The 24,367-nt window shown below is 45.7% G+C and overlaps 1 protein-coding gene across 8 annotated transcripts in view; it reads left to right on the top strand.

The window, feature by feature from the left end:
• LOC120949196 (cyclic nucleotide-gated cation channel alpha-3) overlaps positions 1 to 24,367 on the top strand; it is a 75,839-nt gene that overhangs the window by 41,650 nt on the left and 9,822 nt on the right. For 5 of the 8 annotated variants that reach the window (XM_040366305.2, XM_040366303.2, XM_040366306.2 and 2 more), the window contains 3 exons: positions 19,989 to 20,140; positions 20,371 to 20,512; positions 21,302 to 21,451. In XM_040366305.2, the coding sequence (XP_040222239.1) occupies positions 19,989 to 20,140; positions 20,371 to 20,512; positions 21,302 to 21,451 (444 nt within the window). The remainder of the gene's footprint in view (positions 1 to 19,988; positions 20,141 to 20,370; positions 20,513 to 21,301; positions 21,452 to 24,367) is intronic. The other 3 variants (XM_040366301.2, XM_040366307.2, XM_040366302.2) reach the window with 2 other exon arrangements.

Genomic DNA, 24,367 nt, shown 5'->3' with positions numbered 1-24,367 from the left:
CGAGATGTTGATCCTCTACCCCCATCCTACCCATAAACCGTAGGCGTTTTTCATTTGCCGTTTGAAACGCCGCCATTGCGTTCCCCCGGGTTACGTATTCCTCTACTTCTTTTGGGCTCCATTTTTCGCACCTACATCGCAAGAAGAAGGTGAGGAAGCTTGTTGTGTGCCTTCACCTTTTCTCCGCCATCGGTTCGATTCCCCTCTGTCAGTTGCGCGTCATCATCACCATCAGCTGCAAACTCCCCGTGATTGGCACGATGAGTGTTGATTTGGGGTTTGCCCCAGTTCGTGCGGAAGGTTGAACCGGGGATGTGTGCTGAACGGGTTTGAAAAGAGACGTGAGCTGAAGTGCTTATCGGCGAAAGATTGCAGCCACACACAGCCTTACGGTGGTACAGCGCGCACGCATGTAGAAAGGAAGGCTTGTTCCTTCGCCTGCTCCGTTGCTGTTTGTCACATGGCGCTGGTAGTTGCTCAATCGGATATCGATATCCTGGTGAATGTGGGTTCTTTGTATGTGTGTGTGTGTGTGAGAGAGAAGACAGAACTGATAGCATAAAATCCAAGGCGCCATCCCTAGTTCAATGCTGCTGCTGATCCATTTCCCTTTTGCTCCCGAAACGCTCCCACGAAATTGTGGTTGTTTGTGAAGGGTGCTCGAACGTCCTAGAATAAATATGTTCCACTTTTTCGATGCTCATGCATGTGAAGCAGGCAACCGTAATGTCGGGAGAGGAGCATCTCGGGATACCGCAACAAGGGAGAGGGTGTAGATATAATAGGCAACGCATCCGCTATTCGGCAACTTGACACGAGGCTGGAGCTGTTTTGCTTGCTCTCCTTTTCCGAGACACCCCCAGCTCCACCAGGGGACTGGCACTGCTGACAAATGTGTGTGTGTGTGTATGTGTGTGGTACCTTTCCTGCTATCACCTTAGCCCCAGCTCCGGTCGCTACCTTGACTAACAATGCAATTTTTGATTTTGATGACATTTGCGTGTGATTGAATTACCGTGCGGTAGAAATTGTGTTGTGATAGGATATTTGGATATTGATTGCGGTAAACAAATCACACGCTACCTTTCTTTGGCCTCCCGGCGTACACACACCCACACATAAACAGAGAGAAGATTGCTTCATGTGAGTGATAAGTGCTTGCCCATGCTACCTTTCACGAAAAACGATTTGAAGGAGCAGAACAAAAAAACCCAAAACAAATGTTTAACAGCTCAAAATTGCAAGCTGATGTTGCGAATGACTACGACGCTGTGTTTGTTTTCGCTTTGATGGTTTGTTGTTGAGCATTATTTGAGAGAGTGTGTGTGTGTGTGTGCGTCCAACAATTTGAACATATAAGCACAGTACATCAATTCAATCTCTACACACTGCCAGCAACACCGGCCTGCTTGTCCGTGGGCGCTGACAATCGTGACCGATGTGTGAGGGCGTAGCAAGTTTTATTTCTTTGCCGTTACTTTACACTTATTCTTGGCGCGTGTCGTGGGTGGCTTTTCTTTCCCGTGGCTTCCCAGAGCAGCTTTCCCAATCCCCTTTTGCAGCCAGCAAACATAGTGGAATCGAAAACGCGTTTGAATGATTTATTCACCGGCACTGGCAGAATGTGTCAATAGGATGATTTGTTGTAGCAAACTCCAGTGCTGCAAGGGGCCGACGGTGGCCGCGGTGTTGTACATTGATGGGACATAATTTGTCCCGATTGTTGCAAAATGTCAATCGGGCTGAGAAAATGTGATGTACGGGGGAGGGTAGGGCGGTGCTAACAGTGAACTGAGATGGAAGGCCATCGTCGTGTGCAGTCGGCGGGACGGGATCGGTTCCTGGGAATTGGATTCGAAAAGTTGACTTTTGCTTGGGGCGCGCGGGTGGCGAGTGACGGTGCCACGATTGTGTCGCAGCAAGTGTAGGAGGAGAACAAGTAACTTTTCTTAACTGTCTGTCGTCCTGCTTGCAAGGGTGTGGGATGGGGAAGGAGGTTTATGTGCCACTTCATTGCCCCGCGGTTGAAACGATTGTCTGCTGGGAAAACATATATCCAATACAAAACACACACACGCACGCACCCACACACCTACATAGAGGGATTCTTTGTTGAGGGCGAGAACGATGAAATTGGTTCGTTACGCGAAGTATGAAGTAAAGATTATGATACATTATTCAAAAGCGAATTTGGAGGGTGTTTTTTTTATGTTACTCTTCGCATACATGCTCGAAAACACTCACACACACACACCTAACGGCGTAAAAATGTTTAAAAAACTTGCTTATTATGCAAGGAGCACCTAGTGTTGGGTGTTTGATGCTTTGTTTTCGCTGCTGCTCCACTGTATCATCGCCCGGTATCATCTTTTGATTGGTGCTTTTAACTGCACCTGAAGCACCATCGCACAGCATCGCAAACAATCTCGTTGACCTAGAGACACACCTAGCCCGATGGCGGGTACGATCAAAGCGGGGGTAAAACAGCAATGGGCAAAAAAGAACGATGCTGCTCGCAAACAACACGGCTACGGTACAGCAAAACCACAACTTCCCCCCGGTACGGTCGCCTTCACGTGTCGTTCACGTGACAAAGCCGGAATAAAATGAAGCAAAAGAAGGGGGGAGGAGGGGGAGAGAAAGAGAAAGAGCGTATAGCATGACGCCCCCGGACAAGCCGCAGCAACAATCCCTGCAAATCACATCAGAACATGAAGCGCATTACCGGTTGGGCGGCAGCGCTGGGCATGAGGGGGGGGGGGGGGGACTAGCCCAGGGGCATGATCGGTATGAATTATTCAAACGTTTCGCCGTGCACACAGCAACACACACACACACACACACACACAGGTCTTGTTCTTGGGCCTGGGAGAAGCTGTGGCTGTGGCTTCCAGTGGCGCTTGCATGCCGGTTGGTAATATGACGCGCCGATAATACATTGAAAGCTCTGCTCAGTCTCCCCTTCGAGTCTGTCCTCCATTTACACATGTGTGTGTGTGTGTGTTTCTCTGTGAAGTGAGTGAGGACCAGTAATTCGGGCGAGGTAACAAACAGATGTTACCATATCCACTTTCCCCCTTAGCGTGTGGAGTGTTTTTGTGGACACCTACGGTCTAGCGTTTCGGCAAACTTCTCAAGCAAGTGTATGTGAGCGTAGGTAGGTTGGTGAAAGGGTGTACAGGTCGAGCGTTCTTTTTTGGCAAATTTAATTGGTCCCTTTTGACCTGAAAGCTTGCCACGTTCCACGTACCGAGATAATTTTAATGTGGGATGTGTGAGACCTCATTTGACTGTGGATAATTTTTGGGCCCTTTTTCCATTAATACTAACTGGATTTTTAAAATAAGGTAGCAGCATTACAAGCCATGTTTATTAGCATTACACATCATTCTATTTGCTTGCTGAGTTAAATTAGCAAACGTTAAACGAATTGTACGTTAATGCACATTCGAAAATGCAGACGTTAAAACTAATTATGAACAAATGCTCAAAAGAAATCAAATTCAGCATACGTGTACCGTGCTGGATCTAGCTTCCTTTCCAGTGCTGCTTGCGAACGATGAGGAACGTTTCGGGTAGATTGTACATTTAAATAAATTACTCCACCATAGCACACATCCACACACACACACACACCCACACGTACCGGAAGAGAGCGACCGGAGCTCATCGTGGCTTTTTGCGTCAGCAATCAATAACTTCCACTGTGGAGTATTTTCGTTACGTTTTCCTCTACTGGATTCCATTGCGTAATGGTGTTTACCGCAACAAAATCCCTAAAAATCCCGCACACGAACAAGAAGGTACCGGGTCTGTAATGTAATAGTGCACAGCAGCCGACAAGAGGAAAAGGTAACAACAACGCACCGAGAGAGAGAGAGAGGCACACAAAAAAACAAATCAAAAAGCCATCTTTTTATCCGATCGGATAAGAGAAGACGAGAATATAAGGCGGCAGAGCTTTAGTAACATGCTCGGAGGCTCTCCCCGCGTCGGTACGGCGGCCGGCCGCTTCAAGCATTGCCGCAAAGCATAATTTGACGAATACGTGATGATTCTTGCTGCAGAGCCACTGAGCCTCAGCTCCACAGTCGGTCGCTGCTCTTGCTGCTTGCCAAGCGCCTCGTTGATGGAAAGCGCAAATGTGGAAAAATCTCAGCCCCCAGCCTCAGAATGTGCGCTGTTCTAAAACCCGAAATCCCCACATCCCGAAAACCCGCAACCACTACCGCATATTGTGCAAGTGTGTATGTGTGTGTTTGTGTGTGTGTTTGGAGGGAGGACGCCACACATAACGATAGAAACGTGGCACAATAATGATGTGATCGTGCTGGAGCTGTTAAATTGACAACATAATATATGTACGTACATACACACCAATCCCTCCCCGTTTGCCTACCCATTGGATATACACGCCCTGCAGACGTATGCGTCCGTCGCTTGTGTTTCTCGGTTTTTTTGAGGGTGAAAAAGAAACGGAAGCTTTACCGTACTTTTTACGACATTTTTTGTGCCATTTTTGGTGGGAGGACAGAAGGAGGGATAATCGTCTGGTGTGGAGCGACACGGCCGAACACAACCGCAGCCGCTTCGTCTTGAGGTTGCATGAACCGACAGCAGGTTGGTTGAGGCGGGAGTTAAGGAATGTTGTGGTATTGACAAGCGCAAATACACACAAGCAAACACAAATGCACACATACACTCTTTCCAAATATTTTATTTCCTGTATCATGCCTTTCTTTGAAGGAGCGCTAGCAAGAGGGCATCGAGAAGAGGTGATATGTTTCATCATGGAAGACATTTACCACTCGAGTACATTCTTCCGACCCTGGTAGGAAGGGAAGAAGCAGAGCAGGACACTTTTGCTTTGGCGACGTGTGATGGTGACGGTCGTTGCCATTGTTTCAACCGTTTCTTGGATGGAAAAATGCCAAACCCTAAATGATACGCACTCACACATCTTACGACTGCTCTCCCCTGTGATGGGGCTTCTTGCGAAAAGGGTGTACAAAGCTGGAGACTTAAAAATTGTTAAAAATGGCCATCCAGAAGACAAGAAAAAAACACTCTTGAGCTGAATCAGTAAAACCAAAAGTTCAAAAAACAAAGAAACAAATGTCACTTCAAAGCAACTCGCTGGGGCTATTCATATTTCCACCCCCATCCGACTGTGGTACGTCGTCCCTAATCATTTATCATAAATGCCTGTTAGCGATGGAGACGCCCAGTTTCTTTGCTTTCCGCAGCGCACTCCACGCTCTGCTTTTGCCCACAGCTCACAACGACGCTACACATCAGATCTTGCTTTGATTGTAGCTATTAGATGGGAAAAGTTTTGCCATGTCCACGTCTCTACGCCTGTGTTAAACATTGCTCGTCACCCCTTTTTCGTGGAGCGGCAGAACAGTGAACACTGAACGCGGGAGCGGTGTTTGAATTTCGTTCCCAGTGACTAGAAACTTGCGACTAAATGCGGCTGACTTAGGCGGCAGAAAAGAGTGTACAAGTATCGCTTCCCGGCCGATGTTTTGCTGGAACGGGTGTGTTTGTCCAGCGCAAGGCACACCGAACGGGAAAGTTTTTCGGGCTACACACTATTCGAGCATTTTGGTACGCGCGAAAAATTGCAGATCATTGCAGGATTGGTTGAAAAACAAGTCCTTTATCGGGGGGAAAGGCGGAGGGGGGGGGGGGTGGGGGTTGGAAATGAAAGATTAGTAGCAAAGACAACAACAAGTGACGGCAGGAATATCGCGTTCGTTGATCAGTGTTTGACTTATGGCTGTGATGATGTACTTGCCCGCAATTGTTTTGCTGATCCAGCCAATCATCAGCAAAACTGTTCGAGGTAATGATTGTGTACCGGCTCGAGTTGCTTGTTATCTCTTTTTCTTATGCGCGATTTATGTTTCCCATCGCGACCGAAACTCTTATTAGAACAATGCACAAGGTGTTGCAGTTCATCGTTTGCTCACTAGAAGCACCATCATGTCACAAGTGAACTGCTATCACCATCCTGGCAACAGTTTTTTCCCTATTTTATTTTTGTTTTTTGGGCCATCTTCAAACGATTCACATTCACAATGAAGAGCCTCGGGCATGGCACATATTCTGCCGCGAGGAAGCCGCAGCTCGGTTTGTGCAAAACAGATGGCAGAGAAAGTCGATTTGGAAACAAACGCATACACACACGTGCCAAAGACCTTTGCAGGGATCGGGCAGGAAGGCGAAACGATTTGAAGCTTAAGATGGATGGTTGAAAATGACTGACACAACATGACTTTGCAATACGGCCGATCTATCTTTAAGATTCGTCCCCAAGCCACCTTTCCTTCGCGCTTATTACAAACCACTACCAGTGACTAATGATGGCGTTGCGGTACCGTCACGCGTGCTGTCAGTCAGCCTTACCAGCTCGGCGCAAAAAGGAGGCACAGGGTGGCGCCTGCTACACCCCCCGGTCCGTTCGACAACGATACAATGCGAAGTTCGTGCCCCTTTTGCAAACACTTCAGCAAAAGAAAAAAAAAGGAAGGGGGTAGGTTCTTTTCGTTGCCCTCTCTCCTCCCCCTTCCCTATCCTTCAGTTCGACAAGCTGAATCATGATCCGGAGAGGGAAATAAAAATAAAACTGAAAAACAAGCAAACGTTTGCCGTGTGCCGCCGCTTCGAAAGCTGTCACTTTGCGGCATCGTGACATTTCGACCGACCGAAACCCACCGCACGCCTCCCGGGGTGGGACAGAAAGTGCTTGAACTCTTCAAGAAATGACACAAAAAAAAGAGAAGGCTTATATGATCCCGACCGCTCTGTTGCGTTTCCTAAACCGTTACGGTGTTGTGTTGCGTGTGTGTGGGGAACGAAAGCGAACCGAAGCGTGCGTTCTGTTGGACATTTTATGCATTTATTATATTTTTGTGTTACGCTTGGGGGACGTTAAAACATTTTACTCGCCAGCCTTATTCTCTCTTCTTACCTTGTTCGGTCCGGTTCGAGCATCCCAACCTTATCTGACGGTAGCTTCGAGCACTTTCCCTACGTTGGAGCAACCGACCCGATCGGTTAAGATTGACATACGAGTAGGGTTTTAAATTTGTTCTATGAACGAGACTACTAGTCGCGTTGGGTAAGAAGTATCTAACGTGGCTCTCATAAATCAGGTTTGCAATTGCCACTTGAATTGAGATATTTTTCTGGCAGTTTTTTTGCTTCATCTTATCTGATTGCATGCATTCGTAAGAAAAATGCTACATCTTTGCAAGGATGTGTTTTTGTTTGTTTTCTTTCCAAGTGTGCAAACAAGATCAACGCCTTGAACTGTGATTTTAGTGATGGATGCGCCCAGTACTTTACTTGATAATGTTTGTACGAGGGTTTTTATTCCTTTTTTTCAGGTATGATGGTAATTCCACACAAGAAAATACAATTTAGACAATAGTGAGGTTAACTAATTTATCCAAATAATGAGGATAGACAAACGATGGAACACAGCACAGCAAATTATCACATAGGAATCACTGTACACTATACAACTTTGTTCAATTAATAAAATTGTGTATAGTACTACTACACTTGATAATGTTTAACCATAAGACTACAATTTTAAATCAAAATTATATCAAGAAAATAATAGATATAATACGGAAAATATGGAAGCTTTGGAGATTTTCCTAATTTTTGGCACGATATCACCCGTAATATTTGCAAAACAACGAGCAAAACAAACGAGTTTAGAAAAGATACCCCAGATGGCGCTGTTAAATTAGATAACGACGAACAGATATCCCACATATGAAAAAATGGACTAAGCTGAAAAATAAGGCCAATAAAAGGAAAATTCAACAAACATAGCTAAGCAAGATTATTCAAGATGGATCAGCTGTTCAACAATAAGCGTCATAAAGTCTGTTGCTAATTAGAATTCAGGAAAGACATCAATCAATCTTTGAACTAATCGGCGAAACCCAATACGCTAAAAGCGACACATAAATACCAACTGTTACACCCGTAATAACACCAATTTTCTTGGAAAACATTCTAACTACGAACTTAACGGGTCTATTTTACGGGTATTTTTGACATTACTCTTAAGGATTTGTCCTAAAATTATATTCGATAATTTGGACAGTAAACGTTAAAAGTTGTTCCACAGTTTAAAGTAAAAAAATTCATTTGGGTTATTGATTCAAAACATTTTTGGAGGATAATTTATACTAAATTATCAACATTTCCTCGAATGGAGGCGCTTGGTAGTTGATGAGAAACATACATTTTGTTATTGGCTGGTATTATTGAATCCGTTCGTAGCGGGAACGTACGGCGCTCACATGAAATTCTAGGGATGGCAACACATTTCTTGAGCCCGCTCCTAAAACGCCGCGATGAATAACTGTAGCAACCATCTAGTACGTTAGGAAAATGAGTGTCGGGACGTACGCCGCCGCTACGAACGGATTCAATAATACCAGCCATTATAATGAGTAGTCAATTTTTTGAATATAATTAATCAAATTTAATTGTTGCTGCTTATAATGTTCATAATAAAAACGGTTCTTTTGCGCATATGATTTGTTAAATACAAAATTGAAATAAAGTAGTGGATTTCTTAAAACAATACGATCAAATCCAATTAAAACGACAAAAGCTACATTTAATTAAAAATTAATTAGGAATAATTTTACCCATCCGTGTGAAACAGGCAACTTTCCTGGGTTGAAACATTTTCCTAGCAGAAGAAAAATCGCTAAAAGCTAACAACGGTTATGCACGTTGTAAAACAAACTTCCCAAAGTAACAATTTCATCCACCTCGCTCTTATCATACTCTCGTTGCATATCGTGTCCTGCGCTCGGGGCATTATTCTACCTTCCTTTCTTTCCTCGTTTATCACACCCCAAATGCATTCCTACACCAAATGGTGTCCCTTTCCTCGTCTCCAGCAAAACGCCATCTTCTTCACAAACACCACCCGGCACCGTCCTGCTTACCCCCTTTCTTTGTGGCACATAAAACGGAACACAGAATAACAACCTAACGAGCTTCCGCTTCCTGATCCATCCCATCGCCGTCCCCGGCCGAAGCTGGGAGGGTCGGATGTTTGGTTTCCGTCCGTGACGAGGCAGAACGTGAGAAAGGCGCTCGGCTCCGAAATCACTCTGCCAACTCACGGCGGGAAACGTGTCAGAATGCCACCGGTTTCCACTGGTGTTCCACTGTGCACCAATTTCACCCGTGCTGCAAAGGCACAGTCCTTCCTTCCAGACGGTTTGATTGGTTCGCGAAGCATCGAACGTGTGCAGGTATGTGTGTTTATGTGTGTGAGTGTGGGTGCATGTGCCTGTGCAAGGAGCGTCATTTACAAGTGGTTACACATGCAACGGTGCGCCAAAGCAGCTATTTAGTGGCTGCTAGCAGCCAGAAATCATCCACCGAATGTGTGAGTGCCCTCGTTGCCCGGCTCCACAGCACTCCAAGGTACCATCCTTTCCAGCCACCTCCCCAAAGACGATGATGATGATGACGATGATGTGACGAAAAGTGCCCCAAGAAGTGGATTCTGACAATCTTTCAACTTTTCATCTTGTCCTCCTTTTATATCGAGAAGGGAGGACTTCTCGCATTCAACCTCACCCCACCGGGTCAGGCGCTGGTAGCTTGCTCGTGTGGTCGTTAGCGTACGTAGAAAACATTGCAAAGGAGCGTGCTGCGGGACGGGGGAATAGGGAACGGGACGCGGGGAACCTTCGCAGCCAAACTCGAAGCGGAAGCGGATGCGGCGGCGGCAAAGTAACAAACAGAAGGAAGTGTTGCACAAGGAAGCAGTGGCTGAAAGAAATAAATAAACCAAGCCTGAAGGAAAAATTAAAGTACGGCGGTGCTAGTGACTGACGGATTATGGTGGTGGTGGTAAGGAAGGGGGAGAGAGGGGGAGTGATGAAAATGGTGGTCTGTTGTGCCGAGACTCTGCCGCCCCGGGGACACTCGTGGGAAGAAGCATTTCTTTCAGCTTCGCTTCCATCACACACTAGCGGCAGTGGCGCTTCTAGCTAGCAAAGCCTGCGAGGAGAGTGTGTGTGGGTGTGTATGTGTGTGCATGCGAAAAACACATCCGCCAGTGCCGTGCCCGTTCGTGTGGCAGGCTGGCAAGAAACTGACGGCAGCAGCAAGTACGAAGGGAATGCAAGAGAGAAGTTATGCTCGGTGTGCCTTTTTTCCTGGAACAGCAGCAACTTTGACAGGACGCTAGAAGTGCAGAGTGGCAGGGAGTGGCTGCGCTACCACAGGCAGAAAAGTGGAAAGGCCGACCCCCGCGTTTGGTTTTGGGCTCGACAAGTCCACGCTGCGAGAGCATGAACGCACCCAGCATGAAGGCATTTGTTTATGTTTCAAAAGTAAACTTTACGAATGACACCGACTCAACACCCGGGATGTTGAATTATTATTAAAATGTTAACACCTTCACAGTTGCTTCGGCCTCCTCTCGTGTTCTCTTCTCGGGGTGGTGAGGGGTGGGGATGGGGAGGGGGCAAGAGTGGGCCGAAAAGCGACTAAAGTTGATAAAACTAGGTCGTTACTGTTTCGTTGTAACTAGGAACGAGTTTGTGTGTTTGGTTTTCATTACTGAAAGCGGATTGTTTATCTTTATTTAAGTGCATGTTAGTGCGTTTTTTTAAACGCATTTTTGTTGATGAAATTCTTACTATTTCTAGTTTGATAGTAAGAATTGCTAGTGCTTACTTGTAAAATGGTGTCTATTGGGATTTCAAATAGTTTTTTTGTCCATCGAATTGATCAACTGTTTGTCTGGTGTACATACATTAATTTCTTTTTTCATGTCTTTTCTTAAATTCAAGTATATTATTTACATTACATGTTACAGGGCTTTCCAAGTCAGTTTCGAATGTAAACATTGTTATTCACCGCGTGCAAAATGTTATTCCACATCGATCTGACGTTTCATTTCTATCATGCAGGGGTTTCCAAGTCACTTTCAAATGTGCACATTATTTTTCAACCAAAAAATGCTGAAAATTTAAAATATATGATGATGGAAATGAAACATCTGATTGGTGTGGGTTAACATCTTGCACGCGAAGAAAACCAATGTTTACATTCGAAAGTGAGAAAACCCTGTATTACACACAAGTCAAACACAAGCAAAGCAATATGAAATAATAATCTGTTTTGTTGCAATATTGCCCACGTTAAAATCTTTTGTTAAAATATACCTTTTTTTTAGATTGCCAACATTGAATACATTAAAATTCGAACAAAAAGAAGTCTGAAGGCGGATGAGAAAGCTGCATTCTTTGGGTACGACGATAAACTGACGAATATTTCATTCCTTTATTTGTTGTAACTTCATTCGTTTTTCTTTTTTTTTCTCAACCCATGTTCACTTGACAACCGTCGTTACGATTCGTTTCCAAGCAAAAGAAAAAAGAGGCCCATTTTTATTCGCTTGCCCGAACCGGGGAGAGGGCTACCAGTGCCCATGCCTGGCTAAACGGCTTGGCTCGTCATACAAAAGGACAAGCAATCGGGGTTCCTTGTCGCTTTTCAACTTGAGTCGCTTCTGCTTGAACGATTGAAACGGTGGAAGACGTCCAAAAATAGGCAACGGTGCCGACAAAGGGGAGTTTGGCTCCCAGCGACGGGAGCCACTAGGCACACACAATCTGTGCCACACAAGAACACACCCACACACACATTTCTATCCCATGACAGCTGAGGTCGAATGGCAGGCCGGAAAATGACATAACCCGAACATAAACAAAAGCGTGTAGAGTGCAGAAATTCGGCCCCGGCATTACCGCGGCAAAACTGCTTGGAAAAAGTGGATGGATCGAAAAGACAAGAGCTAACAAGAGCGAAGATGTGGAGCTTAAAAAATGGGAAAACGTAAAAAAAAACAACACAGAAACACACACACACACACACAAATGCTAGATGGCACAGATGCCCCGATAGCTTTTTCACGTTCCTTGCCAGCCAGCCAGCCAGTCGGCCAGCCAGGCTCGCGGGCTGGATTGCTGGATCGCATTCACATTCATCTCGCATAATCAAAAGTCCCTTCGTTTTTGCTGAACGAGATATGGCAATGGTGGACGAGAAACCGAGTGGGGAACGAATAACCACCGTCCAAACGAGGAGGCACGACATGCAAGCGAGCCACTGTGAGAGCGCCCTGCGAGAGAGAAGAAGCAAGATGAAATGAGACGGAATGGGGGCTTCCCCAATTTTTTGAAAACTTTTCCTGCTCGTTCCAATTTTTGCTGTTGTTACGTTCCCCGGGATTTCCCTGGAATTGGGATGTGCAAAAAAAAGTGGGACGTCGTGTTGGAGGCTATTTTTAGCCCAACCAAACCGGTGGAAACCATCCTCCCCCATCGCACATCCCCGCTATCGTACGAGTCCAGCAAGTCGACAAAAGGGGCACGGTTTATCGACCACGATTCCGATGCGTCACACACTCAGAGAAGCAGCAGAGCAGAGCGACGGGACGGCGAGCGAGAGCATCCGTGGCTTCACCATTCCTGGAGTCTATTTTTAGCATCACAAGCCGCAAGCGGTGGAAGAGTGTGTGTGTGTGAGTTTGTGTGCGTTTTCCCCACGTGCAGGGAGGGGGTCGGCCGGAAATGGAAAGCGGCGAGAGCTTTGTTTATATGCGTCCGTGGTGGTGGTGTTGGCAAAGGCGTAAAAGCTTGCGTATGTACTATTCCACAGTCCGAAAGTAGGTTATGTACACGTCACGACCAAAGTAGTAGAAGAGGAGGGAAAGATGTTTGGGCGGAAGAGAAAGAGAGAGAGAGAGAGAGCCAAAGAGAGACAGAGAGAGAAAGAGAGTAGGAACAGCAGGATAAATGGTGAACCTCTCGTCGTTGGCAAAGGAACTCGGTCGGTTCTGGATGGATAGGATCAGCAGCAGCACAAACAATGCACACTGGCGGGAGTTTGGCTTGTTGGTTTGGCGGGGTGTGTTGGCCTCTTCCCGAGCAAATATGCGAGTTCATTGAGAAAGAGATAGACCGAAATGAACGATAAAGAGAGAGAGAGAGAACGCCGTCGTGAGCCAGAGCCAGCAAGGGACAAGGTCGTGTACGGCAGCCGGACAGGACAGGACCGTCGGACGACGAAGCGTGTACGGCGGAGGTACGGTGAGACCAAACACGGACTCACTTGTTTCACACAACGCGACGCCAGCAGTCCAGCTGGTCCGCACAGTGTGCCCGCCTCGAGGTGAATTGTACAAACAGCGAGAACAGGAACGATACAACCGACCGCGTGCGCCGCTACTAGCCTACTTAGAAAAACGTGCTCAGGTGCTACACTATACACTGTGTACCTCACTGCACACACCTTTACCCGGGGTAGCTGTTGTTGCTGTTGCGCCCGAGCGAGCACTCTGTTGCATTTGCCCTCCATCCATCCACACCCACCAGCACCCAAACGCAACAAACGTCATCAAACATCGGTCTGCTCCCTAGCGGCTGCGAGCGAAACACAGACAGCATCGGTAACAAAAGGCCACCACCGTTCGCACGTCATTGAGCAGCCTTTCAAGCGTTGCACATTCACGCACGGGTCGGAGGAGCTGCCGTCATTGCGAACGCGTTTCCAGCATAATCCTACTCTATGTGTGTGTGTGTGTGTGTGTGTTTTTCTGGCTTCTCATATACTGGCGTGTTGTTTTTCGATACGACGCCACACATGCGAACTGCTGCTGCTCTTGTTGGTTGCTTGGGTTATTTTTTACTTCTCTATCGGCGTTTTAGTGCTGCTGACGTCATAGCAGCCAATCCCATCTCAGGTTTGGTGGTTCCGGGTGGTACAGGGAGCGGCGCAAAGTGTCGAGGCTTTTAGATTAAATTTTATGCTTTACCATAGAAATGCGTGACGTTTTTGGGACAAGCGCGCAGTTCGTTTGATCGTTTTAAACGTTGAGCATTTTCTACGATTCGTATGAGTTCATTTACGGGTTCGAGTGAAAACAGGGAACACAGTAAACGATGCGTGAATGGAGAATGTTGTGTTGCGGATTTCGGTTTGGCAATAAAGTAAATCTTTTAGGCACATGCCCCACGGTGGCGACCAAATAGAGATGACAATTTTCGCAAAATCTGAGCTTTTGCTACGTAAGCAGTGGTAAAGTAAAATTGACAAAAAGTCGCTTTGAATTTTGAAATTTATTTAGCCAACAGGAGTACCAACGACTGTAGTGGCATGGTGAGACAATGCTTTGCAACTATTATTAACTATCAACTATGTTTTGCCACTATTAGTAATTTTGACTAGTATTCTCAAAAATATCGTTCCTCATTTATGTATTGTTGAAGTCGAGCAGCTATCAAAGTGGGTATAATAAACAAATGGGTTAATGGTAAGGTGTAATTATTAGAAGGTTTATTTTTATCAATTCTGCTGGTCCTGATCTCCAATTTTGCTGATTGCTTAGTCCTAGTAAAACCATAATCCTAGGATGCTAAAAAAATTAAATGAAGAAGAAGAAGAAGAAGAAGAAGAAGAAGAAGAAGAAGAAGAAGAAGAAGAAGAAGAAGAAGAAGAAGAAGAGGAAGAATAAGGAGTAGAATTAAAAGAAGGAACTTAATTTATAACAGAACAAAGAAACACTTAATTCTTCTTGTTCAATATTACGATTTCGGATACGTTTTTCTTTCGCATTTCGGTGTAACTTTTTCTAGCTTTTGATAATTATCGGCGGTTGTGGCTTGTTGAGTTGCAAAAATAGAAGATGGTTTATTCTAGAATTACACTTATACTTATAAACTGTTAACCCGAGGAGAAAGCTCAAAGCTCAACAAAACAATCTTCGTGTTTCGCTTCGTGGGCTTCCGTGCCTGTGTCTCAACACTTCTCTACGCTTGAAACATAATTTTTAAGTGACATTTGCATCTTCAAAATGATCTATTCCCTTCTGCATTGAGTGATAATTATTTCTTTCCGGGTCATTTCCCAGGTGTCATCCAGATCACGAACAAGAGTCACTAATCAGGTTTAGGTTGGTAGTTTTTGTATGTCCACCAGCTTCGCTCTATCATCCGTCAATGCGCCGAATGCACGTTTCCCAGTGATCCCGGGTTGTTAAACTGCAAAACTGCACATTTCTATTTACTGGAGCTGTACACGCCTCTCATCGGCACGCATCAAACAACGAACCTCACCCCCCCCCCCCCCAACCCCCCAATCTCTCCCATCCACGCGAGCTGTACTGGCGTCAGTTTGTGTTGAGCCCGTTACGATTATGTTTCGGTGTTTCGAGCCATTAAACGCTGTGGCAACGGTGCCACAGTTGCTGCGTGCTGTGCTATTGTGTCAAATAAGCGAAAGCAAATACACTGTACAACGATCGTGTGACGCGGCCGAAATGGCAACAAAAACCCCTTTCCATGTCCTAGAAACGTTACTTGCGGGAGGGTGGCGAACGTGTGAACAGGAAAGGTGCCAGGTGCAGCCGAGGGCTTAAAACAAAGCTTGACACATTTGTCACCGCGGACAACATTCCGTCAGTGTTGCGAGGTGGAATTATTGTTTGCTTCTTTTCTCTATTTTTCTCTGCCTCTGCCTGGTCTGTGACTGTTTTAAGTGGCGTTTTTTTCAGCCCGCAACGAGAACGCTTTTTTCCACCGCAACGGGAAAGCCGACCATCGCACGTCGTTCACCAGCCCAAACCAGCTCAACCGTTCCGACGCGTCCGCCAATCAATGGGAGACCGATTTTGTTTCATAAATCATCCAAATGAACATAATCGGATGGGGCGAAATCGGATGGGGAAGCGTTGCGAATAGCAGCACACACACATCGCTCGTATGGGCACGTTTCGCTCGGGGAGAAAGGATGTGACTAACACGCAGCACGTGTTTTTAACTGCCACAAAAAGTGGTTCGGAAAATTTAGTTGTTTTTTTTTGTGTGAGTGTGTGTGTGTTTTTTTTCTGTTTCGTTGTTGCTGCCTTATACTGCTGCTGCTGCTTTGTGCTCGGTACCGTTATTCCGTGTTTGCGATTTATCCCCTTTACGCTTCACACACGGGCGGTAACCCTCTACCACGTTGGGGTGGTAGTATCGCTCACGGGATCAAATGGCAGATAATTAGAGCAGACCGAGAGCAGTGCAGTGGAGCAGAGGTGAGCTTTGCGGAAACCCGGGCGCTTTGATTTATCGCAAGTTATCCATATCTCCCCCTGTTCGGAGCGTGCCGAACCAACATGTCGGGAATCAATGCGACGATAATTGGCGCACGGTGAAATGGGAAACCCTGGCACGGAGAAATGCTCCCCACCCAGCAGCTTTCAGACGACCAGGGCTCTATTTGTCAGTGCAGGTACGGTTCCGTCGTCGGTATGTACAGTCAGTTTCTCCTGGCATAAAAAAACGAGGCTAAAAGTCGATTAATTCACACCCGCCCGCATACAAACCCGACAACTAACCGCATTCATGTGGGATAATTTTTCGTGAGGTTCACTTTATTTTGCGCCGTGGCGTTTTGGCGTACCGGGAAGTACGTGACATTGTAGCAATATATTGGTTCGATCGTGATTCGAGTGAGCTGTTTAGCTTTTGCAAAATGATTCTGTAGCGTTCCGTGAATGGAAAAGTACGGTTGAACGAAACAAAAAATTCGTGGATTTTGGGTCTTTCGAAGGAAATGTAGCTCTACGATATAAAACAATGCATTGTAATGTTTGGTTGAGCAAGGCCGTTGGTTCATTTTTGGGAGATTTCCACGAAAGCGATCCATCGCCATCACCAGTCGATGTTTCTCAAATGAAGTTCAAAGTGCAAGCGCTGTACATTGTACAAATGCTTAATGAGATGCTTCACAAAAAGAAAGATCTTGAGTCAATTTCTTAGTTGACGGTTTCAGTTAATCAGAAAATGTCATTTCTCAAACAACAGAAACAGAATGGCATAAAAAATTAGTATATTTCAAAGAAAATTTGAACATCTTTTACAGAGTTTCTCCAAGGATTTTTGGTTGCTTCCCAATTTTGTTTGGATGTTTCCCATAGCTGTTTAATTCGTTCCCACGAAGTATGTACCCATATTTTTTTGGTTGAATTTTATTAATGTCCAATATTACGATACCAAAATTTTGAGTAAATCATTCACAAATATATGGGAAACATGTATGGGGTGATTCGGAGCTGTCAAAATGTGATGCACGGTACCTGCTCACTTGCTCATTTGACACATCCGATCATTCGCTTCTGTTTATCTCAGAGAATTGATGGCCTGGATCTTTCAACAATTGATCAATGTTTCACTCGCTCAATTTAAAGATCCGGACTTTTTGAACGAATTGGGATCTGATCTTACATCTCTACCTCGGTCCTTGTGGACAGCCTGGAGAATAATTACGGGCTAGATCTTTCGGTTTTTGTGTAATAACATGGCCAACCCACCAGATCCTGACGAGCTCGTCGTTGTGGTGGCCATTATCCTTCAACACACATATATTTAGAGCCAAAAATCATTCTAAGCATTGTCCTCTCAGCTTTGTCCGCTCGTGGCAGATACTTTGAGGTGAATCGCTCGCTGTTGTCGGTTCTGACCTTTGACCCGAAAAAGGTGAAATCCTGGACGACTGCAAAAGTCCGTCACCCCTTCGCAGGTCTAGATTTCTTAGTATATCCGCTAGTGGCGTTACCATCAGTGTGATGTATGACTCCTTTATTTGAGATTCTCTATCACCTACTGGATTCCTTGGAAAGCTTCAGCTGTAAACCAATGACGACTGTATCATCAGCGAATAACGGGATCTGAGTCAACTTACAGAAGATGGTTTTTCTAGGTCTTCAGCCTCGCATTCTGGAAGGCGCTCTCAAAGACTTCTTTGAATAAGAGACAGATGCTGGCCTTTGGGGATAGCAAAAGCCTCTGAACATTGTTTTATCCATGTTCCATCCATGACAAGTGACGTCGCTCATAGTCGCTCTACCTTATTTTCTCAGTTTGGCCAGGATTTTAAAAGAGTTCACTCATAAAAGAGCGGTTTGGCCCTAGCTTTGCTATCGTTTGCGGTACTTTGAAATCTGAAATGAAATATGGAAATATGGAATGGTGCGTGTTTGGTTTGTATTCTGCCATCTTCTCCAATCTCCATCTGCCGCATTGTGACAATCTGGACTGAAAATCAATCCATTACAGAATTCTCTTTATTTTTCCGAATCTTTTCGACGACTTCCTTATGGTTGAATTGATTACTTAGTGCTTACGATATAAGATAATAATCTGTTTGTGAAGTAATTACAAAAATGCACCCACACTCTACAATGTTTCCTTCTCATCAAGCAATAACCGACCGCTCAACATATGTTCTACACAGACGCTTCAAACCTTTTCCAATTGATAATTCCGGTTTCGATACAAAACTGCTAGATGATGCGAAAGATGGTGCAACTCTTGCGCGAGAAAACTCTTACCCAAGAAAACTGATCTCTGTTGATTATCTATCGAGTGTAGTGCACTTACATTCTAACACTTCACCGCACTTGCGAGATATTTCCATCGCTGCGAGCAGATAATCTTACGACACATTGTTCGCACATTGTTCTTGTTCGTACGTACGCGCCACTTGCGCCCTCCCTCGGCGGGTGCAATCGACTGATTTGTACACAGTTTTATCGACATCGACACAAATGACGGTTTCACCACTCCACTCCCCCACACTTCAACGGTGGCGATGGGCGATGATGGATCGCATCGGTTAAGAATCCGGTTCGGGTGAGAACACATTGTACTGCGCGCTGCAATCGACTAATCGATGTCTGGCACAGCGTGCTGCAGCGCGCCACCGTGCAGAACCGGGCGGAAGCGCTTAGCGGCGAAGAAAAATGCCGGATGGTTCTGGGGCCGGAAGAATGATTGCAAACCATTACACTACTGGCATAATGCAGCGGCCAACGGCGCGTTCCGTATTGATGCAGTGTGGTCGATGTGTAATGCATCCCCATTCCGTACTGCTGTCAGTGGGTCGAGCGCCGGGGCACAAGCATAATAAAAGATAAGTGTCATAAACTCTGCTTAATGTCGGACAACTTAACTCCCCGCCGCAGCACAGCAGAAGCAGAAGCTGCAACTGCATCCGTTTGCACTCAGCCGGAACGTGCCAGCCAGCGACCAGCTTGCTGCAATATTGTAAGGTAAGCGCCGATGGCGGGACGGATACACCATCGCACATAAAACCTGCGCCAGTGTGCGCCGCTACATCTTCGCAGCATCGTGAGGAAGATGGTCTGCTGTGCTGTCGAGAAACAATTGCTCGGCATTATCTTTCGAAGCGTGATGCATTAAAAGTGCAACAAAGAAGCTACTGCAGCAGCACGATAGGGTCGGGCGGGACAAAGCAAAAAAAAACCCGCTCGTGCCATGACGTAACACGGTATATATCGCAGACACAACGTACGACATAGGGACGTATCTTCTCCCTCAGCGAGAACGCTTTCACTCTTGTGCGGCTCACGATCCCACGGGTAATCGTTTTTAATCAAAGCACAGCCAGCAGTATCCCGGAAGCTTCCCTTTCCCTCGCCCATCCGAGATGGCGTCATCGTAGTGACACACGCGGGCAGCCTGCTGATCAACGGTTTCATTGCTGACCTCCCGGGGAGTCAAAAGCTTAATGCGTTTGATTAACTTGGTCCTTTCACCAGTTGGTTCACCGGCTGGTGGCTTCGGTTCTGTCCAGGTCCACCGGCCGTCTGCTCGGGTGGCCGATACTGTTTGCTCTATTTATAATCAACCCATTGATCTCTCCATTTACTCCCCCGTTCTGTGACACTATCCGTGGAGTAGCCGTCCGTTCAGATTCCACCAAAAGAGGTGGACGGGGACGGAGATTTAGGATCAAAATAACCTAGCAAGCAACCACTCAAACACTATCCGACAACTTTCCACCCTATCTCCAGTTTTTTCATCACTCTATCCCTCTCTCCTTATCTCTCTCTCTCTCTCTCTTTTACTCTACAGCCAAGCTGGACGGTGTCAAGACCTACATGCGGATGCGAAGGGTGCCCAACCATCTACAGGTGAAAGTCATAAAATGGTTTGATTACCTCTGGCTGACGCAAAAGTGCTCGGACGAGGAGAGAGCTGTATCATGTCTTCCTGATAAATTAAAGGTGAGTAAGGGAGAGCTGCCCGTCCGGGAAGAGGATAATAGGAAGGAGGAGGAAAAAAATAGTGTCCACTCCATCGATGACGGCACTGGCGGATTATATTCATGGGTTGCGATGCGAACCCGCGCGCAATTCGATTACATTAAACCTGGCGCCCGACCCACGTGGCCGTCTTCTCACACGTCTCGTGCCCATTACACGGCAACGGTATCTCTTCTCCTTTTTTTTTGCAGGCTGAGATAGCTATAAATGTTCATTTAGATACACTTAAGCGAGTAGAAATATTTCAAAATACCGAGGCGGGATTCCTGTGCGAGCTGGTGCTAAAACTTCGACCGGTCCTGTTCTCTCCCGGTGACTTCATCTGTCGCAAAGGTAAGTTTTCTTGCGCACGCTGGCGCTGGACCGCTTCCGGGCGCTTTTGTCCCCGCGCGAACCCGGCGGGATCGGAACGTGACTTGCATGCGCAAAGCGCTGTCCCACAAACAAAGCAAAAAAAAAAAGGCTTCCGCGAAAGGGATGGGAGGATCGCAAACTATCCCAAAACCAAACTATCTTTGTCCTGCTGCACATCTTAATCTAGCGCGTCAAGCGAAAGCGTCTTAGTGGAAAGGTAGAATGGTGTGCCGCGTACCGTGTGTATCACTCCTTTTCAACAATGTTCGCCTGCACGTTCGCTGATGAGTGCGAAATTATGCGCGGTTGGGGGGGGGGGGACGGTGCGGTAAGGTGTCTTTTTCTTTCGCTTGTTTTCACTCTATGCTAACGTATCAGGGCGGAACAATTAGATTTTGATGCGGGAAAACCCCCGGAGGGAACAACTCTGCCAAAACCCACCACGCCTCCCCCGTGACGACGTGCAGACACGGATACCGGCTTCCACATGTTTGCTCGGAGCGTTCGCAACGCGTTTGGAATGTTTCCAAAACTGTATACCCGTGCGCGGATAGTTGGCGGTTGCTGTGCTCCCACATTCCTTTCGCGAGAAGTTATTGTTTGGACAAGTTTTACTCGACTGCTGCTACGGGACGCGACTGCTATACGACGGACGGACGGACGGGCGACCTTCCTGTGCACTGTTGTTGTTGGTGCATGCTGCCGCAAGCAAACCGCCGTGTAATGTGTAACACACCATGTTCCCATCTTCCACCAACCACCAAACAGGGGAGGTCGGCAAGGAGATGTACATAGTGAATCGGGGCCGGCTGCAGGTGGTGGCCGACAACGGGAAGACGGTGATGGCATCCCTGAAGGCGGGCTCGTACTTCGGCGAGATCAGTATCCTCAACATGGGTACGGCAGGTAAAGCGCTCGGTAAATATGATAGCCAAGCAAAATACTGTTGTTATTGACGTTGTATCTTTCTCTCATTCATCGTTTCAAAAAACAAAAATTGCCAAAATGTCGAAAAGTCAAAAAGAAATGAAATTAATTCAAAATCGAAGCGTACGCATATAGTTTGCAACTGGAATGTTGATTATTGCCTAGATTTGTGGTACCAGTTTCGCGAATCTTCGAATCTCTGGTTCCCATTCACAACTCGACCACCGACGTCGACCAGAAGCAGAAGAAGATTAAATTCAAAGAACAAAAAAGAAGAAAAAATGACCGAAACTCACTCAGTACTGGTTGCATTGCTTTGTGAGCAAGATTGAAAAGCGAACGGGGCACACAGGACACTTTCTCCAAAAAACGCGCAACATTCCCCCCCTCCACGAAGCGCAACATGGCACGGAACGGCGGAGGTCAAAAGCTAGGAGACTTACTTTTTCCTTACTTTTACTAATACGTAATACCATTTGCTAATGATATTTCAATGTAGCTAGAATTCGAAACAATTCAAACCATATACTCCCCCCCCCCCATTTTCTTCCTTGCTCCCTTTCTCGCTCTCTTTAGCTCTATGCTATCTCTCTCTGTCTACATTTTTGTGTATCGTGTACCATTTCCCGGCCGATTTTAAACCCATGAAACTCCACGTCTACTAAACTCCATGACCAATGCGCTAAGCTTTTTCCGATTTTCCAATTTCCCCCGTTCGTTCAATGGTTGAATGACCAAAGAATGTAATGCAGTTTTGTTTTGTTTTTTCGTTTGAACGATAATGTTTCTCTTTTGCCTTTTCTTCCATTATATATTTACAATGAACAACTTCATCCTTTCTGTGGATGATTGTTTGTCTGTCTATCTATCGATCTATCTTTTCCTTCTATCTGTCGCTCTCTCTCTCTCTCTCTCTCTCTCTCTCTCTCTCTCTCTCTCTCTATCCTTCTCTCTCTCTCTCTGCTAACGCTATGTCTTTAAAGCTCTTATTGTGTAGTTTACGAAACCCTTACGGCCTCCCAATCTTGGCATTTCCGTACAACCAAAAACTGTTATGTTTATGTTTCATTCATAGCGGCAGCGATCGGCCCTCGATCAAGCCATCCGTTTAGAACAGTTTACAATCAAAAGCGTAAACCAGTACTTGTTTTACCCTAGCAGAGTTAGTCTGACGTCGCTAGTGTGACCATTTTGTTTTTGCCTTGCAGTGTTGTTGTGTATGCCATTATCCGTTTCCCGATCCCCCTTTGCTCTACCCCATGCCCCATCCCTACGTTAGCTCGAACAACAACTCTCGTACCCGTAGTGTGCGCGCTAAGCCCTGTGAGATCCTGCGCAGCACAGGAGCAATCATACTCTGTTGAGTCAGTCCATGTGTTGTAGAAGTAATGCGTAGCAAACAACGAAACGATAGTAAAATTGTTATCAAAACCATTCGCAACAAACAGAAACAAACCAAACCAAAAAAAGTCACTATATTAATCAATAACTATTGTTCAGTGGAAGCTTTGCTTGGCTATTAATACCTTACCAAAGAATTTAAAAATAATCATACACTTACACATACTCACATACACATCTATACATTGAAAGTCATATCCGTATGATGTTTCTTGCCAATCTTATCGTACATGTTACACCTTTAACCATCTCATGATACCTTTTAGCAATATTCTCTCTCTCTCTCATTCATGCACCGATTTCAATGTTTTGTTTTGCTACTCTTATGCCTTCCTCTCCGTTTTTCGATGTGATTCCCATTTTTTTTCTTTCGATTGTTTTGTGTTTCACTTCTGTTACTCTCCATTTTTTTTGGAGGAGAATCCTTTTCCGCGACTTTAAAGCTACCTTTACCCGAAGTCTTGTTGCATCTTGGTGGACAGTAATTTAAACGCGATTGGATGGATGCGTAGATTTGATGCTTGAACTTGACTTGATTAGATGGTTGATATTTTTTTAGCTCTCAATTTTACTCGAAAATGAACATTTGTCACTCAATTCAGTCATAATGCACAATTTACTTTTATATTGTACTTATTTTTTTGTTATTGGAAACGTATTTTTTTGCTTTATTTATGTATGAAATCCTACGTCATTTTATAAAGAGTTTGCAAAAGAGAACAAAAGCATACTTTAGCATCCTGCTCCAACAATACAGTTTGATGACCTTAGAAGGGATTACAAACGCTCTGCCTTACCCGGGAAATTGCTGCTCTCGTTTGGCACTACAATTAAATGCACTTTTGCCCTGCTGGGGGCTTCCGGCAGATAATCCCTTCAGGACATACACTCATTCACATCAGAAAAGGCTTTCAGATTTAGCAGCTAAATAGGTGTGTTTTGTGTGAGAGCCTTCCGGAATCTCGCATCGACACACTGCCCCCCAACGACAACGGGTGCTTTAATTATCTTCCTACCTATTAATCGGTTCCCCAGTAAGCTGCTATGCAACAAACGGGCTAGAAACAACAGCTTTCCACCCCCACCACGTTGCAATGCTTTCGGAACGTGCTCTTGGGGAATACGCATTGAAGAAGGTGCTTATTGGACCGGAGAAGCAATTTAAATCACAATTAAATCCGATTTACCCGATCGTTACTTGTTGCAGCTCAAACCCGGATTCGCTCAAAATCGCCCTCATAGCCAAAGCCGGGGCCTGGAAGCGTTTAGCATTTTAATTTCAATTCCCACAGATTAATCAACTATAATCTAATGCGGGAAACGAAAGGGTTCTGCTCTGCTTTTGTAAGCTGGGGCGGGGATTTGTTTTTGCTTCTTCGCACTCTAATGCCTTTGTGGTGTTTTGCCTTTGTGCTTGGAAAAAGCTTTCAAGACGAAGAAGAGAGCAAGAGGAAAGTCATTCTTTGTCCTAATACCATACCTGAAGGAAGGGAAAATGGTGAACTG

This window comes from Anopheles coluzzii, chromosome 2 (assembly GCF_943734685.1).
Source record: "Anopheles coluzzii chromosome 2, AcolN3, whole genome shotgun sequence".
NCBI classification, from domain to species: Eukaryota; Metazoa; Arthropoda; class Insecta; order Diptera; family Culicidae; genus Anopheles; species Anopheles coluzzii.
The sequence above is the reverse complement of the archived record's forward strand: the minus strand, read 5'-3'. Positions and strand labels throughout refer to the sequence as shown.